This window comes from Taudactylus pleione, unplaced genomic scaffold, assembly GCF_031769625.1.
Source record: "Taudactylus pleione unplaced genomic scaffold, aTauple2 ptg000251l, whole genome shotgun sequence".
Classification (NCBI taxonomy): Eukaryota; Metazoa; Chordata; class Amphibia; order Anura; family Myobatrachidae; genus Taudactylus; species Taudactylus pleione.
In genome coordinates this window covers 1,255,068-1,275,003 of record NW_028284653.1, presented here as the reverse complement: position 1 = coordinate 1,275,003, position 19,936 = coordinate 1,255,068, and the positions used below count along the sequence as shown (strand labels likewise).

At 47.8% G+C, this 19,936-nt stretch overlaps 1 protein-coding gene across 3 annotated transcripts in view; it reads left to right on the top strand.

The window, feature by feature from the left end:
• Positions 1-19,936, top strand: part of TRMU (tRNA mitochondrial 2-thiouridylase) — a 66,342-nt gene that overhangs the window by 25,982 nt on the left and 20,424 nt on the right. For all 3 annotated transcript variants that reach the window (XM_088480165.1, XM_088480166.1, XM_088480164.1), the window contains exons 6-8: positions 2,275-2,328; positions 2,413-2,479; positions 12,525-12,625. In XM_088480165.1, the coding sequence (XP_088336291.1) occupies positions 2,275-2,328; positions 2,413-2,479; positions 12,525-12,625 (222 nt within the window). The remainder of the gene's footprint in view (positions 1-2,274; positions 2,329-2,412; positions 2,480-12,524; positions 12,626-19,936) is intronic.

Below are 19,936 nucleotides of genomic sequence, written 5' to 3'. Positions count from 1 at the left end.
ACAGACATTCCATTTAGGCAAGTGTTGCCCAATTGGGATCCCGGACTGGACTCTACTCGCCAAGGAAGCAAGCCTCCGAGGGTGGGGCACAGTGACTGTCCAGGACTCCTTCCTGGGCCACTGGACCCCAGTCGAGGCAGGGTTACCAATCAATGTCTTGGAACTTTGAGCCATCTACAGAGCTTTCACTGTGGCTCTGGATATTCTTCAGGGCAGGCCAGTACAGTGGCCTACCTCAATTACCAAGGAGGTACTCGGAGTCGGGCAGCAATTGCAGAAGTGTCCGACATTCTCACATGGACCGAATGCCATGTCTTAGCCATCTCCGCGGTATTCATCTAGTGAGTTCTCAATTGGGAAGCAGATTTCCCCAGCCATCACAACGTGCATGCAGGAGAGTTGTCTCTATATCCAGAAGTCTTTCAGCTCCTGGTGGACAAATGGGGTCTGCCGGATGTGGATCTCATGGACTCAAGACACAACAACAAACTTCCAGTATATGGAACCAGGACAAGGGACCCCAACACAGCCTTCGTGGATGCATTGTCAGTGAAATTGACCTTCCATTTGGCATACCTCTTTCCCCCAATATCCCTGCTTCCTCAAGTTCTTTGGAAGTTCATGCAGGAAGGGGGCACAGTCCTGTTGATAGCTTCGGCTTGGCCCAGGCGCCATTGGTTCTCCGATCTTCAGAGTCTCTCCATGGACGTTCCTCTTCAACTGCCTCTACGAGTAGACCTGTTCTCTCAGGGTCCATGTCTACATCCGCACCTTGCCCGTCTGTCTTTAACGGCTTGGCTTTTGAGATATCCCTCCTAACGACTAAAGGATTTTCCAGCTCTGTGGTCCAGACCATGCTCAGGGCACGTAAACCGGCCTCGCCAGGATTTATCCAAGAATATGGCATGCATATTTCCAATGGTGTGCATCGAGAAACTATGACCCTCAAATTTTTAAGGTGTCTCCAATTCTTGCCGTTCTTCAGGCTGGATTGAATCTAGGCTTCCGCCTAGCATCTCTGAAAGTGCAGGTTTCTGCTTTGTCCATCTGGTTCCAGCGCAGACTTGCTCCTATACCAGATGTTCACACCTTCCTCCAAGGTGTTCTACGTATACAGCCTCCCTATGTTTCTTCTGTGGCTCTATGGGATTTGGCAGTGGTGCTCCAAGCACTTCAGGAACCTCCATTCGAATCCCTGGAATCGGTGGATATCATGTGGCTCACTGCGAAGACTTTTTCTTCTGTCTATCGCATCTGCCCGTAGGGTATCGAATTTAAGGGTGCTTTCATGTCGCTCCCCCTTTTTAATCTTCCATCGGGACAGGGCGGTTCTTAGAACATGCCCGGGCTTCCTTCCCAAGGTGGTTTCTCATTTCCACCTGTGAGGGAATTGTGGTTCCCGCATTTCAATCACCAGACCTCTTGGCTGGTGAGGCCTCTTTGGATGTGGTGAGGCCTCTTTGGATGTGGTCCGTGTTCTGAAGATTTACGTGGACCGTACTACTTCCATTAGGAAATCTGTCTCTTTTTGTCCTATATGGATTCCACAAGAAGAGATGGCCTGCTAACAAACAGACTCTGGCAGACTATCTCACAGGCTTACACGTAGTCTAGCCTTCCTGTGGCGGCTACAGTATCTTCTCATTCTACTCGCTCTGTGGGTCCCGCGTGACACCGCAGCTGAACAGCTATGCAGGGCGGCCACATGGTCTTCTGTCCACACCTTTCTTAAGTTTTATGTCTTTGATACATTTGCCTCTCAGGATGCTTCCTTCGGGTGTAGGGTTCTCCTATCGGCTCAGGAACAACTGCTTTGGGACATCCCCATTGTCTCCGTGTGGAGCCATATGGACCTTGAATAAGAAAAGGAGAGTTATAGTAATACTTACCCTTGTTAATTCTTTCTTCGAAATCAATAGGGTCCACAGGGCACCTTTCCTGACGCACCTGGGCTCTATGATTTTCTTCTCTTGGTCACTTGTTTCCTTTTCTGTGTGAGAGTGTGATTCTTCAGTGTACCAGTTTTCCTTCTCTCCTATCCTGCTCCTGCCTTGGGCTTGTTAACAAAACTGAGTTGTTGTGGGCGGGGTATAGGGGGAAGGACCGAAGCATCCTGGGATTGAAAAGCTTCGCTGTTGGTGTCCGGTCCTCCAGGTCTGACCTACACCCCATTGTCTCCCTGTGGACTCAATGGACTTCGAAGAAAGAGAGTTAACAAGGGTAAGTTTTACCATAACTATCCTTTTTTTTTTTTATTTTTTTATCTCTTGCTAGAGCATGGGAATATGTTTCATTGGTGAGCGAAATTTTGAAAAGTTCGTCCTCGAGGTCAGTTGGGAATTGTAAGTAAAATATTATGTGGTAGGTAAACTGCCTGTTGTAGATGTTTTACTTTTTCTTTTTCTTTTTTAGTATTTAGAACCTCAACCTGGAAATTTTGTTTCAATCGAAGATGGAAACATCATAGGCACACACCAAGGTGAAAGCTGCATTTATATTGCCTTATCCATTTCACAAGTATAATTGGATTAAATCCTTTCTCCAGTAAATATTCACTTTTAAATAATACTGGATGTAGTTTAAAATCTCTAATAATGCAACATGCATATATAGGGGACAAATCAGTTAGCCACGTTAAAGCGTCAACTTTTCGCTGGTCTAGTTAACGCACTGTGATATGATCGGGGTAGGGGTCCCTCTCCTGGGGTAGATGGACACCTCCTTTACACACAGCAGCCAGGAAACAGCACTCCAGTCATGGGTTTTCGTGCAAGCTGGTTGGCGCCAGTTTTTATTGTGCAGCACCAATAATCAAATAAACAAAACCTAAAATAAATCCTAACCCGTCTGGACTCTAACTAGAAGGTAAATTCCCTCACTAACTGAACACTAAATAAGCTCACGTCCACAGTACCTTCTGGATTGTAGCAAAGTGTTTCAAGCTAACATGCGGGCCTGCTTTCCCAGGTATGAGACACTGCATCAAAACTCTTACACAGCTATATTGAGCCACTTCCAGTCGTAACCCTATGTAGCCTGCTCACAGGCTGAAAGGCCTAACACCTGAAAAGGCCCCGTGGATGGAGCGCTCCCTTCTCTCTTACATCCACACCCCCAGGACCCATTCTCCGGCTATTAACAAAAGCAGACACTCAGATCTGTTTGTAAAACAGACTCTTGCTGGGGGTTAAAACACATATTACTGGAATCTAGGACAAAAATACACGCCATCCCTAACTTCTCCAGTGCTTCTATCACAGCACAAATGGCACTTATCCCATGTGTGCACGCTCCCGTTTGTTGTGCAATCCTCTTCCAAAACCGATGTTAGCACATTTGCGCGATTAGTCTGACAGACGTTCAGTTCAGGTGAAAAAGGGGAAATCTGCTTGTACCCTCAAAAAAGATAAACTAATATAGGGTAACAGTATAAAAGCTGTTAGTGGCCATAAGCAATGGGTTTGGGGTTCTAAAATTGTGTCAAATGGCTGCTGTAAGCATTTTTCTATAACAGTGAAAAAATGTTAGAAAGCAAATTTTTGGCCAAATTTAAATACTGAATTAAAATGGCTATAACTATAAAATAATTTCTAAAGGTACCTTCAATTGATCCAAAAATATAAATACCTGTCACTGGCACCTGCAATGTTTTAAAACACCTGTTCCATCCATACAGCACCCCCATAAACAGTGGTGCTTGAAAGTTTGTGATCCCTTCAGAATTTTCTATATTTCTGCTGAAATTTGTTCTAAAACTACTGTACCTCAGATTTTCTCGCAAGTAGATAAAGAGAAGCAAATCAAACAAATGAGACAAAAAAAATTGGACATGCTCATTTTTTTAAATTTTTTAGGAAAATGATCCAATATCACATATCTGAGAGTGGCAATAGTATGTGAACCTTTAGGCTTAGCAGATATTTTGAAGGTGAAATTAGATCAGGTATTTTCAATTTATGCGATGACAATCAGGTGTGAGTGGACAACCTGTCTTTTTAATAGAACAGGAATCTATGAAAGTCTGATGTTCACAACACATGTTTGTGGAAGTGTATCATGCCACGAACAAAGGAGATTTCTGAGCACCTCAGAAGAAGAGTTGTTGATGCTCATCAGGCTGGAAAAAGTTACAAAACCATCTCTACAGAGTTTGGACTCCACCAATCAACAGTCAAACAGATTTTAATAGTTTGCAAGGTCATAAAGGAAATCAAGGTAGCCTCTAAGCAACTGAAGGCCTTTCTCATATTAGCTAATGTTAATGTTCATGAGTCCACCATCAGGAGGACACTGAACAACAATGGTGTGCATGGCAGGATTGTAAGGAGAAAGCCACTGCTCTCCAAAAAGAACATTGCTGTCCATCTGCAGTTTGCTAAAGATCACATGGACAATCCAGAAGACTATTGGAACAATGTTTTGTGGACAGATGAGTCCAAAATAGAGCTTTTTGGTTTAAATGAGAAGTATTATGTTTGGAGAAAGGAGAACACTGCATTCCAGCATAATAACCTCATACCATCTGTGAAACACGGTGGTGGTGGTATCATGGTATCACAATGAATTCTGAATTATAACAGAATATTCTAAAGGAAAATGTCAGGACATCTGTCCATGAGCTACATCTCAAGAGAACGTGGGTCATGCAGCAAGACAACGACCCAAAGTACACAAGTCATTCAACCAAAGAATAGTTAAAGAAGAATGAATTAGTTTTGGAGTGGCCAAGTCAAAGTCCTGACCTTCATCCAATTGAAATGTTGTGGAAGGACCTGAAGCGAGCAGTTCATGGGAGGAAACCCACCAACATAACAGTTGAAGCTGTTTTGTACAGAGGAATGGGTTAAAATTCCTCCAAGCCGAGTTCAGGACTAATCAACAATCACCAGAGACGTACGTTTAGAAGCAGTTATTGCTGCACAAGGGGGTCATATCAGATACTGAAAGCAAAGGTTCACATACTTTTGTCACTCACAAATATGTGATATTGGATAATTTTCCTAAAAAAAAAAAATGAGCATGTTGTTTTGTTTTGTCTCATTTGTTTGATTTGGTTCTCTTTATCTTCTTTTCTACTTCAGGGTCCATAGGGTATCCACAGGGTACCTTGGGGTATAGGTGATGACGTCAGGCATCGGGCACCATAGAGTTAAGCTTTCAGCCTCCCAGGATGCACTAGGGTCCCCCTCCTATACCCCGCCCCCGAGCCAAGGCATCTCAGTTTAGTTTGGTGCCCGGCCGGAGTCGGATGCACCTGTTAGAGGGTGGCCATGAAGAGCCCCTGAAGTTTTCACGAATGCAGCTGTGGCTGCACATCTGGAAGTACAGCATGGACAGTCAGTCCTGACGTCCATGCTGTCTTCCCTACACCCCCGCCAGTACCAGAACGCCGGTACCGATCCGGGGATGCCGGAAGGCATCTGGGGTCACAGCTAGCGGTGACCCCAGATGTTTAGGACCATGGCCTGATTTAAGGGGGACAGCAGGTAAGCAGCGGGGTCCCGCGGTGGGTCCTCGCTGATACATGGTCCAGAGTCCCCAGGCAGGGGGCTCCCTGCGGACTGGCTGCAGCGTGGAGCCAGGTACTAACCTGCGCTTCCTCTACCTCCCTGGGACAGCAGGACCGCGGCAGAGCGGTAGTGCTGCGGCGTCCCAGGGGTTAAATGCATGCCAGGGGAGCGCACCTTCCCTGTCTCACAGCCGGCACCTCCCCCGCTGCACACAGCCCTCTCTGCACACGCCGTCTGGCCCTGTGGCAGCGCTCCTCCCCCAGGCCAGCCTCCTCTATGCTCCTCGGTGGCCATCTTCTAGAACGCATGGTGAACGCTGCTGGAAGTCTGGACGGAGGCATCGTGGTCTGGGTCCCCCCGCATACCTCTCCTCCGCTGTGGTCAGGTCTGTGTATGTAGCGCTGTGTCCTACCAGACTCTGTGTCTGTGTAGTTGATTTATCAGCGCTGTTAGTGCAGGAATTGATTTTCTTTGCATTGTATGTCACTGTGCTAGCGCTGCTGCCTGTACTTTTACTTTCTAACTGTCAGCCTTATTACTGTCCCTGCTCTTTCTGCTAAAGCCCTGCGGTGCGGTGCTGCAGGGTGGTCTCTCGCTATACTAAAAGTTTTGGTGAGAGGGGTCACATACTTTCCACCATCATGTCTGAAAGTGACTTTCCTCTCCGGCTTCAGTGTACTACGTGTAAAGTACCTATAGCGGAGGGGGAGGGTAGCACGGAGGGTCTATGCCGGCAGTGTTTTTTATTGGTGCGGCGAATTACGGTCACAGCATCGGTACAGGAGTTGCCCTGGGCTTGTTTCGCTCAGGCGCTTACAACCTTGGTGGGCCAGTTAGCTCCGCAACCCGCGTTCTCACAGATGGGATTGTCCCAGCAATCAGTGGTGTCGTCACCCATGCAGGGTTTCCCGAGGCAATTGCTGGTACCCCACGGTCTCCCTATTTCCCCTCCCCAGGTCTCTCAGGAGCCTGCGTGGGTTAATTCCCTGACTAGTTCTGTACAGCACTTGTCGGATGTGTTACAAGGGGAGTCTGTGTTGCGGCCACATAAGAGGCCGGTGGCGTCTCTGTCTGCTCCTTATGAGGATGACGAAGTGACGTCTGATGATGGGGAGATTCTGGATCTTTCCGACCAGGAACCTCTCCGTACTAAGGAGGCGGACGCTAGGTCCAAGGTATATATTCCTGGACTTATTCGGGCAGTCCGCACAGCTTTGGTGATTGAGGACGAAGTTCCTTCGGCGTCTAAATCCAAATATGCCTTTTTTAAGGATGTTAAGGGTGACGCCACAGTCTTTCCTCTTTCGGGTCAGTTGGTGGACCATTTAGAGGAGGCGTGGAAACAGCCTGGCAAACGATACCAGCCGCAGAGGCGTTTGGCGGTGGCTTATCCGTTCGCGGATAATTATTTTTCTAAGAGAGAATCCCCTCCACAGGTGGATTCTCATGTGACACGCCTCGTCCGGAGTGCCACTTTACCCATGCCATCCATGTCCTCCCTTAAGGATGCTACGGACTGCAAGGTGGAGATCTGCCTAAAGTCCGCTTATTCCCTTGCGGGGGGGGGGCAGCGCGGCCAGCTATGGCCATTTGCTGGGTTGCCAGAGCTATGGAGCGCTGGACGGATACGTTGGAGGCGTCCTTTGAATCCGACTGTTTGGCTGAACAGACGGAGTTGATCGGCAATCTCCTGGATTCGGCCACTTATATCAACGAAGCGGCCTTGGATATCAGTACCCTGGCGTCTCGGATTTCTTCGGCAGCTGTAGCTGCTCGTCGCACCGTATGGTTGCGATCTTGGAAGGCGGACGCTGATTCCAAAAAGGGCTTGGAAGCGTTGCCTTTTAATGGAGAAGTTCTATTTGGTCCGGACCTGGACAAAATTGTAGCCACACTGGCGGCAGCCAAATCGGCATGTCTCCCGTCTGCTGCAGTTCCTTCCAGTTCAGGTACATCATCCTTTCAGCCTTAAGGGCCCAGGGTAGGCCTAAAGCACAGTCCTTTCCCCGACAGGCTGGCCCCAAAAAATCGTCCAAGCCCCGGAAGCAGGCCTGGAGTACCAGACGTCCGGCCCCTAAGCCAGATGACAAGCCTGCGGCCTGACGGTCCGGGCCTCCCTTTGGGGGATCCCAAAGTGGGAGGCCGCCTGCTGCTGTTCGCCCAGTGTTGGTCAGTCACCACGACAGACACTTGGGTTCTCGAGGTGGTTTCTCACGGGTACGCCCTCTCCTTCCGGCACAGACCCCCGTCTCGATTCTTCACCACGGGTCTGCCATCAGACCGGAACAAAGCCTTGGAACTGCGGAAGGTCTTGCACACTATGCTCCAGGCTGGAGTTATAGTGCCTGTTCCATTCTCCCAGAAGGGCCAGGGTTTCTATTCCAATCTCTTTTTGGTACAGAAACCCAATGGGTCGTTTCATCCGATACTCAACCTCAAAGCTCTCAACAAGTCTTTGCGGGTGGCGAAGTTTCGGATGGAGACCCTACGGTCCATCATTCTGGCGCTGGAACCTGGGGACTACATGGTGTCATTGGACATACAGGACGCTTACCTGCATGTCCCTATTCTTTCGCGCCATCAGCAGTTCCTCAGGTTTGCAATCCGCAGCGACCACTTTCAGTTTCGGGCGTTACCTTTTGGCCTGGCGACAGCACCACGTGTTTTCACCAAGGTGATGGCGGTCATGGCGGCTTCCCTGCAGCTGCAGAGAGTCCGCATGTTGCCGTATTTGGACGACCTTCTATGCCAATTGGACCTGACCATTGCGGTACTGCAACGGCACGGCTGGTTAATAAACTGGCAGAAGTCCACCCTGATCCCGTCTCAGCGGATTCTGCACCTCGGAGCCTTATTGGACTCCGGACAGCAAAGGATCTTTGTGACGAGGGAAAAGATCTCTGCCTTGCAGTTGCTGGTGCGCAGTTGTCTGCTGAGCCGCCGGGTGTCTCTACACTCGGCGATGAGGTTACTGGGTTCCATGGTGTCGATTTTCGACATGGTGGAATATGCCCAGTTTCACTCCAGACCTCTGCAGCACCTGATCCTGTCCAAGTGGAACGGGCTGCCTCAGTCTGAAGTCCCAGACGATGGTGCTCACTCCGGAGGTTCTCCTGTCTCTTGCCTGGTGGTTGCAGACGACTCATCTCAACAAGGGTCGTCCGTTCTGGGTGGCGAATTGGGTCCTGTTAACAACGGACGCCAGTCTTCGGGGCTGGGGAGCAGTCTCTTGTCCACACTTGTTCCAGGGCAGGTGGACTCCGGCAGAAACAGAGCTTCCAATAAACATCTTGGAACTCTGAGTGGTATTCAATGCTCTCCAGCAGGCACACCGGGTTCTCCAAGGTCACCTAGTGCAGGTCCAGTCGGACAACGCTACCACCGTGGCCTACATAAATCGGCAAGGTGGAACCTGAAGTCGGGCGGCTCTCGTAGAGGTGTCCCGAATCCTGGTATGGGTGGAGCGCAATCTCCCGGCCATATCAGCAGTTTTCATCCCGGGAGTGCTAAACTGGGAGGCGGACTTTCTCAGTCGCCAGGGCGTTCATCCGGGGGAATGGTTTCTGCACCCGGACGTTTTTCAACTACTGGTGGACAGGTGGGGTCTTCCAGAGATCGACCTCATGGCGTCCCGGCACAACAACAAGTTGCCGGTGTACGGGTCTCGCACAAGAGACGAAAAGGCGTCTCTGGTGGATGCTCTGTCCGTCCGGTGGACGTTCCGGTTCGCTTATCTGTTTCCTCCGGATTCCCTTCTTCCGCAAGTGGTCCGGAAATTCAAACAGGAAGGAGGAACGCTCCTGTTGATAGCTCCCGCATGGCCCAGACGGCACTGGTTCTCAGACCTGCAGGGTCTGTCCGTGGACAGTCCTCTGCGGTTACTGCTACGACCACACCTTCTGTCACAGGGTCCTTGTCTTCACCCGGACCTGACTCTGCTGTCTTTGACGGCGTGGCTGTTGAGACGGCCATGTTGAGGTCCAGGGGGTTTTCCAGCTCTGTAGTGCGAACCATGCTAAGAGCTCGGAAACCGTCTTCCGCGAGAATATACCATCGCGTGTGGCATACGTTCTTCCAGTGGTGTCGACCGAGAGGTTATGCACCGCGGGAGTTTCGTCTGTCTAGAGTGCTAGCCTTCCTACAAGCGGGACTAGACCATGGGCATCGCCTTGCTTCTTTGAAGGTGCAGGTTTCTGCCCTGTCTGTCTGGTTTCATCGTAGGATTGCTATGATCCCTGATGTGCGCACCTTTATGCAAGGTGTTCTGCGAATTCAGCCGCCATTTGTTCCACCTGTGGCGCCTTGGGACTTGGCTGTGGTCCTGAGGGCTCTCCAGGGACCGCCGTTTGAACCACTGGGCTCAGTGGATCTTAAATGGCAAACGGCTAAGACTGTTTTCCTTCTGGCCATAGCTTCGGCCAGACGTGTTTCTGATTTAGGGGCTCTCTCTTGTAGACCCCCTTTCTTGATTTTTCATGGGAACAGGGCAGTGCTACGCACTCGTCCTGAATTTCTTCCCAAAGTTGTTTCCCAGTTTCATGTTAACGAGGAAATAGTTGTACCGGCTTTTAACTCACCTGGTCTTTCAGTGGGTGAGGCCACTTTGGATGTTGTGCGGGCCTTAAGGACTTATGTTGACCGCACTTCTTCGTTTAGGAAGTCGGACGCCTTGTTTGTTCTCTATGGCTTCCGTAAAAAGGGTTGGCCTGCTTCAAAGCAAACTTTGGCAGCCTGGATCCGTATGGCGATTTCAGAAGCTTATCTTCATGAAGGCCTGCCGGTTCCTCCTTCTGTGAAGGCTCATTCCACTAGGTCTGTGGGTCCTTCGTGGGCAGCTAGACGTGGTGCCTCTGCAGTCCAGATCTGCAAGGCGGCTACGTGGTCCTCTGTCCATACTAGGGATGTGCAGGCTCGGATAGGTTCGAGTTTGCACGTGGAGTTCGGATTTTTCCCTCCAAAAAAACGGAACTCAGAACGAGGCAAAACGTCATCTTACATGGACGAACATCATCATTCCTGGTCTTTTGTCCAGGAATGATGATGTTCGTCCATGTAAGATGACGTTTTGCCTCGTTCTGAGTTCCATTTTTTTGGAGGGAAAAATCCGAACTCCACGTGCAAACTCGAACCTATCCGAGCCTGCACATCCCTAGTCCATACCTTTGTGAGGTATTACGCGTTTGACACCTTTGCCTCTCAGGATGCTTCCTTCGGGTGGCGGATTCTCCTTTCAGCACAGGAGCGTCCCCACCCTTAAAGGATACTGCTTTGGGACATCCCCAAGGTATCCTGTGGATACCCTATGGACCCTGAAGTAGAAAATATGAGATATGGTAAGAACTTACCCTTGTTATCTCTATTTCTACGAAGTCCATAGGGTTCCACAGGACTCCGCCCTGTCGCACCTGTGCTGCAGATGGGCTTTGCTCTGGTCACCGGTTTTTCCGTCTCCCTCTGGTGAGAATGTGATTCTTGTGTGTGTCCAGATCTTTCTTCTCTCTCTTCCTTCTCCTCCTCCGGCCTATGGCTTGGTACAAAACTGAGATGCCTTGGCTCGGGGGCGGGGTATAGGAGGGGGACCCTAGTGCATCCTGGGAGGCTGAAAGCTTAACTCTATGGTGCCCGATGCCTGACGTCATCACCTATACCCCAAGGTATCCTGTGGAACCCTATGGACTTCGTAGAAATAGAGATAACAAGGGTAAGTTCTTACCATATCTCATATTTTAGGACTTATGAAAATCTGTGGTAGGTTTAGGCCAAATTTAATCAGAAATATAGAACATTCTGAAGGTTTCACAAACCTGTCCCAATATTTTAAAACCCCTTTTTATGCATTTTTTACTTTTTCACCCAAAAATTTATATTTTATTATTGGCCAAATTTTTTATTATTGGCCAAATTATATACTCGAGTATAAGCCGACCCAAATATAAGCCGAGGTACCTACTTTTACCCAAAAAAACCTGGGAAAACTTATTGACTCGAGTATTGTGTGGGAAATGGCAGCAGCTGGTAGTGCCCCCAGTACTAATTCCCCCTGGTTGTGCCCCCAGTAGTAATCCCTCCTGGTAGTGCCCCCAGTGGTAATCCCCCCTTTCAGTGCCTCCAGTAGTAATCCCCCCTGGTAGTACCCCCAGTGGTAATCCCCCCTTTTAGTGCCCCCTGTAGTAATCCTCCCCTGGTAGTTCCCCCAGTGGTAATCCCCCCTTTTAGTGCCCCCTGTAGCAATCCCCCCCGGTAGTGCCCCCTGTAGTAATCGCCCCCTGGTAGTGCCCCCTGTAGTAATAGCCCCCTGTAGTCTACCCCCTGTAGTAATCGCCCCCTGTCTGCTCCGGCGGCTGTGTGTTTGGCAGTGTGTAGCGCTGACCGAACTCCATCCGGTCAGCGCTACACTTCACTCGAGTATAAGCCGAGGGGGTACTTTTTCAGCACATTTTTTGTGATGAAAAACTGTGCTTATACTCGAGTATATACGGTAATCAAAAAATTTATTTTTGCCTAATTATTCATTAAAAAGGGTGTCCCAGTGGTTCTGAACCAACTCCCGATATTTTTTCCAAAAAATAGGGTTTTGCAAAACATCACCTGCTCCAGGGGTCCCGAATACAGAATTGCGATAACTACAATAGAGAAATCGCACCCACGAAATTTGCGACTAATTCCCAAGAGAATGTGTTTTCTGGTAAATGCAGTGCTAATAGAATTGTCCTCCTGTGCAGTGTGCTGTTCCATGGAACAATGCTAAGTATTGGACCAGATTAACCCAGTCTCCCTTATTAACAATGCAAGGTTTTGCAAAAGATAATTGTACATTTTACAAATATATATAATATATGTTTTACATTTTTTATTTTTTATTTTTAATTTGAAAACCGCATATAAGCGTTGTTAAATGTCAACTTCAGTTGAGTAAAGAAGAAAATAATGTATAAATAAGTACTATAATTGGTTTTATACTGTATTTTTGTACATGTTGTGACAATGAAGAGCATCCCTTTTACTAATCTCCAGGATGGTTTTTGTTCACATTTGGCCAGAGGGCAAGAATAGGCGGCAAAAGAAATGCATGGTTTATTGTGGATAAAGATGTGAACACAGGGGAGGTCTTTGTGGTAAGTACATTTTTCATGTCATTATAAAAGAGCAATCTGGTTATATCTTTTCTTTTAATTCATTATTTTAAACATACATAACACAAGTACACAAATGTGGTAGACAAGGAATAAAATAAATGCGGCATTAATAAATTTTATATAGTATAACAGCATGTTGAAGAATATATATGAGCAAACAGGATATAATTACGATCCCCGACAAATAATTTGATAGAAGGCACCATTCGGATACCCGCATCTTGAACCAGTATAATTGAGAGTAACTGCACACTATAATAAAATAAATACTTAAATATAAAAAAATAATTAAATAAACCTCATCCACCAAAATAAACCATAAACCCAAAGTAAACCACCCAATTACCCTCCACCCTGTATGACCTAACCCCAACCCAGGCACAATTGGATCCCCAAAACACCCCACCTCCCAATCTATATTAACCACCTATGAAACTAAACCCCCCCCTCCCCCCGTCCCTAATAACGGATTATAGAGTAATAGATCTAACCAGGGCAATAGACTATAGTCACCTTAAGCTAGGCCAAACTCTGCTCTCACACTATAGAAAAAAAAAATATGGAGTTCTCCCCATACAAAATACTTGAAACAGCACATTCAAATGTATAACAATCAGGATTATATAGACTATAATATTAGTCTGGCCAAGCCTTTACCTCTTGCCAAAATAAAAACAGAAAAATGGTCCCGACCCATCCTACCCAGGAAATAGAAAAACATGTAAAATATTTGAGTAACAAATTTCGAAACCTCAGCAGATCTAATAGAAATAAAGAGAGGATATTTTGGCACATCATTGTAAGCCCAACACCCCCAAACTCAAAGTTGTTGACAAATACAGGCAGGTCCACAGCTAATGGAAAAAATAAGTCCAGAATATTATCTTTCAGAGAAGATCTGAGGACAGTAGGAACAGGAGACTTAGGCACTTCCATCTCAGTCTCATCATAAGTCGACCAAGGAGCAGAACAGGGAATCATGGCATCCATCTGTAAATTGTCAAATTTACTGAAAATTTTCTGAGTAGATATTTTAATTGCCAGAAAGATCTGATATAAAGAACCGTCCATCCTTGAAGTAAACAATCACTGATATATCCGAAATATATATTTATGTGGAGCGTAAATCAAGAATAAGTCCAGGATATCAAATAACAGAATATTTGGAAAACAATGAGCTGATCACAATTGAGGTGATGGGTGAGTAAGTCCTCCACAAAATTTACCAAACCAACAGGCTTAAGTCCAGGAAAGTAAATGTCAGGGGATAGGAGGCGTCAGGGAGAAATGACCAGCGTTGAGACAGACAAGCCAACTGGTCATCCAGTCTGCATACCAAGAAGCATCAGCACTGCAAAGATATCGAGAAGGTGGCCAGAAGGATCAGCAACAAAATGGCGGCGGTCCTTGTCTCAGATGCCCCAAACACCAAAGCTGACAAGCTGCAACCATGGAGAAATCAACAGCTGGAGGCGGCAGTAACACCCCAGGAGACACAGCTGAAGGTAAGTATAAACCTAGTAGGTAATCACCACTCCACTAGGTAGTCGCAAGAGACAGAACAGCATCAACAGGTCAGGGTATAGAGGAAGGCCTGGCTTCACCGATCGAGGAGAATGCAGGAGAGATTACCCTACGATAGGAAGCTTTTAGATTTTTTCTGACCTATTGAACAGTATTCATTCTATATAGTATTGGCAAATTTGGGGGCATAACATGCATACTGACCTATTGAATTGTTAAAGTGGTGGAACTACCAGTGGGAGTAGGTGGTCAGGTAAAACCATCGCACTCCTCCCTGCTCCCCCCTCCTCCCTTTTTCTGAAGAAATCTCAGTACTTCCAGAGGCCCTCTTCAGAGCATAGTGGGTTTTGCTTCAGTGCTGCTCATGTGCAGTGAACATATATGCCAGAGGTGTGGATTGAGAGATCAGCAGTAAAAAGGTCGACAGTGTCTAGATAGGCGCCATATATTTTACACAGCCAATAGGTCATCAGGGACAAAAGGTCGACAAACTAGATGCCGACATAGTGGAAGGGTCGACACAAAAATGGTCAATGCAAAAATGGTCGATGTGTATATGTGGAGAGAGAGAGAGAATGAGAGAGAGAGAATACTAATCTTTACCCTAACCCTCCCATTGGTGCCTAATCTTCCCTCCTGGTGCCTAAACCTAACCGTCTGGGTAGGCGCCTGACCCTAACCGTCCCTTCTAGTGCCTAACCTTCCAGTAAGTGCCTAACTCTCCCTCCAGGTGTCTAACCATCTGGGTAAGTGCCTAACCCTCCAGTAAGTGCCTAATCCTAACCCTATAAATAAAATTAAAAAGTGTCAACCATTTTTGAGTTGACCATGTCGACCATTTGTCCCTGTTGACCTATTGACTAACAACTGGTGTCTATCTAGACATTGTTGACCTTTTTACTGTCAATCTATAGACCGGATCCCATATGCCAGGCAGGCATGCTCTGGCCAAGAGGCTACAGGTGCAGGGCTAGGCCCCGAACTAGTGGTGAGTAGTGTGTGCGTTTAACAGCCTCAAACAGTGTTGTAAAAAGAACCCAGTTGTCAGTCAGCACCTTTTAAAAAGGCTTTTGAAAGCATATGTATCTTTTTGACCATATGTTAGAAGCTAAACATATACAGTTCCAGTCTGCTGGTGGCTCTTTGCGCCTTTTCTTCACTGTCATGACATTGTATGCGCTGTGCTGCAGAGAATAGGGGAGATAAGAGCAGGAAGCTTTGAGTTAATTGTTGGGCGCATCTTGATGCCAGCCATGTCTTTAGGAATCCTCCAAGCCATGCACAAGTGCCACTGGGTGGCAGCAGCTGTGGCGCTTCCTTTACTTTGCAGTCTGGGTGGCAGCACTGGTCGCATTGCCCATGTTATGGACCTGCAGACTATTATAAACTATGACCTTCTGTGATACCCCGATACCAGCTGCTCACTATACCCTATAAGGACTGCAGTGAAGCAGGGTGTGCAAAAGGTGGTTTCCCCTTTCTGATATATCCCCCTCCTGTCAGAGAGGCAAGTTCCCTACTAGATCTTAGGTTTACTTGTGCACAGGTAATGCACACGGCAGTTACAAACAGTTTAGCTTTATTTGTCAGTGATGGAGAAACAAATGTCTCCTCGGACCAACGTTTTTCGGAAAGGAAAAGGTAAATTCATGTTACACGTTACAATACTCTTACAGAACTCAATAATAAATTATCTTGCCTGTACTGTATATGATTTTTTAGTTATATAGTTATCTAAAGCTCAAATAACATAACCCTACTCGCTAAAAATATCCAAAATTATTCTACACGTTACTCTTAAGAACACCATATAAAACAAAATTGAGTATCTCCCTGAAAACAACATAACGTTAAATATGTTTTATACTGCAGCAGTGGCGTAACTAGGGCAGGACGAGCGGGGTGCGTGCCCTGGGCACCGTTGGACCGGCGGCGCGGGGGGGGCGCCGCCGGCCACTGTGCCCGCCCGCCCGCCCTAGTTAGCCAGTGTAGCGCCGACCGCAATGAGTGCGGTCAGCGATGCACATTTACACAGGACCGGCGCTAGGCTTCCAGCGCCGGTCCTGTGCTTCACACCTGAGCCCGTTCCCTCCCCCTTGCCCAATAGCGCTAGGAGGCGGGCTCAGGCTGTGCATAACACACGCATCGCCGCCAGCGCTGGCGGCGATGCGTGTGTTAAACAGCAGCCAATGAGAGTCAGACTCTCATTGACTGCTGCAGCACCCACTGCAAGAGCCGGACTTCCGTCCGGCTCCTGCAGTGGGTAATGGGAGTGACGTCATGACGTCTGTCCCATAATGCTGAGCGCGCCAGCCCGGGCGGGAGCGGCGTCGCGAGCAGGACCAGGAGCAGAGATTCAGGTAAGTATATTTTTATATATATATATATATATATATATATATATATATATATATATATATATATATAATTTTAACCTATCTGCACAACAGGGGAGGGGGGCGGCTACTACTGGGGGGACCTCTACTGGGGGAGGGGTGGCTACTACTGGGGGCGCCATTGGGAGGGCCTCTACTGGGGGGGGGCTACTCTACTGGGGACCACTACTTGGGGGGGAACTACTACTGGGGGCATTATAAAAAGGGGCCTACTATTAGAGGCACTGCACTCGGGGGACCACTACTGGGGGCAATAATAGGAAGGGCCACTACAGGGGGCACTGGATAGGGGGGATCACTACAGGGTGCCTGCATAAGGGGACCGCTACTGGGAAAACTGCATGGGGGGGGGACTACTGCTGGGGGCACTATATAAAGGGCACTGCATGGGGGGGGGGGGGAGTACTACTGGGGGCACCATATAAAGGGCACTGCATAAGGGGATACCGCTACTGGGCGCACTGCATTGTGGGGACTGCTACTGGGGGCACTGCATAAGGGGGAACACTATGTGGTTCACTGTATTTGGGGGGGCCACTACTGGGGGTACTGAGTAAGGGGAACTAATTGGGGGCTGTATAAGGGGGACCACTACTGGGGATACTGTATAAGGGGCACTACTATGGGCCTGCATAAGAGGGACCACAACTGCATACTGGGGGTACTGTATAAGGGGTACTACTGGGGTTAAGGTGCATATGGATAGGAATGTTCAGTGTGAAAATAAAGGGGTGTGTTTTTAAGTGACCACGCCCATTTTTCCACGCACGCGCCTTCGTCGTGCGCACGTCTCGGGATGTTTGGGGGGGGGATGGGGGCGGCTCCCTTTTCAAATTTGCCCTGGGCTCCAAATACCCTAGTTACGCCACTGTACTGCAGTATAAAACATAAAGTTAATGGTCTCAAAAGCTCGGTGAAGCACAATGTTGCTTTGCTTTTCCCTGTTGCATATGTGGAGCAATATTAAGGACTGTCGTAAACTTTTGGTTGTGCTGGAAAGAATTGCTATTAACCATTCAGGGTAATGCCGGACTGTCCAAAGGAGGTTTCCAGGTTTACCAGCTGCAACTATGGCTAACATTCTGTTATCAAAGTGAAGTTACAATTGTAAGGGTAGATGTACTATGCCTTGGAGAGAGATAAAGTACCAACCAATCCGTTCCTGTCATTTTTCAAACACAGCCTGTAACATGATAGGAGCTAATTGGTTGATACTTTATCTCCATCCATTTTCTCTTTCCAAGGCTTAGTACATAGAACCCTTAGCTCCAATGCTATTGAGTCTGGATACTGTGCCAAAAAACAGTTGTGCAAGTTTCTAATTGTCTCCCTCTTAGCAGTGAGTCAGGCTTGTTGGATAGTAAATTTCCTTGTGCAGGGCTCTTCATGCTAACTGCTAAAACTCCTTCCTATTTGGAGGGTGACTGCCTGGGTTAGTCTAAACACAGCTTGAAATTCTTTCTTTTTTCTTCAGGGTCCATAGGGCTCCACAGGGAGACAGTGGGGTGTGGTGGGACCTGGAGGACAGGACACCCAAAGCAAAGCTTTTCAATCCCAGGATGCTCCAGTCCTTCCCCCTATACCCTGCCCACAGCCTGAGGGCGACTCAGTTTCGTTGGTGTCCGGGAGCTGGTTCACCATTTTTAACAGTGGGGCTGCTTCAAGCAGCACAAGCTTATTTTTAGTATTTATTTATTTTTTTATTTCTATTGTTTTAAACTGAGCAGCAGCAAAAGACTGTCCCTTGGACGTCTGCGCTGCTGCTCCTTCACCACTCTGCGTGGCCGTGATACCAAGCCCCAGCTAAGTTCTCCCGGCGGGGCTCTGAGGGGGACTAGGTAGCAGGCTCCCCGGACCCCAGACTGCAGCCTGTAATCCAGAGGACAGGTAAGATGGACCCCCACTTGCGGGCTCCCGCGTTTTTAAGCAGTCTAGCCTCAAGTCTCAGGAGACGGACAGGAGGCGCTGATGTGGACACAGGGTCGCCAACGACTTCACTAGATCACCGGGGCATTAATATACTGGCACAGGGCATATTTAGAGGCCAAGGAACCCAGTGGTTAAAGTCAGCATGGGGAGAAGGCACTCTCCCTGCAGCCCCTCCCCCATCTCGGCGCCATTCCACTGTGGTCTAGCCTTTCCCTGAGCTGCTCCTCCCTCACCCTCCGCCCCCTCAGAGACGTGCAGCAGCCATTTTCTGCTTCACAGGTCTCCGGGAACACTGGGTCCAGTCTCACTGTATACCTTTCCCACGGGCCAGGTTATACAGCACTATATCCTACCAGCCACTACGGTCTGTGTAGTTGATTGTAGTGGCAATTGCAGATATACAGTGTTTTTTTTCTGCATTTGTATGTGACTTGTGCTAACGCTGATCTCTACTTTCTATACTGTCGGTTTATACCTTTCCCTTTATTCTAATTTACCCTGACATACATATATATTTGTGAGGGCTGTCACATACTATATAGTGCGGTTGCAAACTACATTGTGCCATATTACACATACTGCAGGGTGTTCATTGCACTGTATCATACTGTGTATTTTGTTATTCTTATGGCTATGTCTGGCCTCAGAGGAAAGAATAACAAGCAGGCTGATGATGCTGCTCTTACTTTGGTGTCTTGTAAGTTCTGCTAAGCGGACTTAGCCCCAGAGGACCTCATTCAGGGTGGTCTTTGTACTAATTGTTGCACAGACTCGGGCCCCTCAGCCTCGGTGTCTGCTCCTCAGGACCCACCCTGAGCTGCCTTTTCCAAGGTGCTGACAAAGATTGCGGACCACTGAGTAGTCCCCGTGGTAGCCCCCCTGTGGGATGGATTGCAGGTACTCCCTGCAAATCCTTTGCCTCCCCTATGGGTAGACGTACTGTCTACTTCAGTACAGACTTTGGCTAATACCTCTACGGTTTTTCAGCAAATGCTGCAAAAGGAAAAACCTTTACCTACTAAACGTGCTGTGTTATCTTCCCAGTCCACCCAGTTATTTGATTCTGATATATTATCTGGGGAGGCAGAAGACGCAGACCTCTCTCACTCTAAATCCGTCTCAGGAGAAGAGGAGCCACCCTCTAAATTAAATATACCTGCTCTTGTGAGAGCTGTAAAATCTATTTTACAAATAGAAGCAGAAGAACTTGCTCCTAAGAAGAACACTTTTTAAACTACAAAAGTTAGTTTTACCAGAGTTCCCTCACTCTGACCAGCTATCTGATCACGTAAGTGAAGCATGGAATATGCCCAGTAAAAGGTTTTAAATTCCAAAACGTTTAAGTTCCTTCTACCCTCTCTCGGCTATGGATTGCACTAAATGAGAAGTTCCCCCAGCAGTGGATTCTCATGTAACACGTCTGGTTAAGAATGCTACCCTA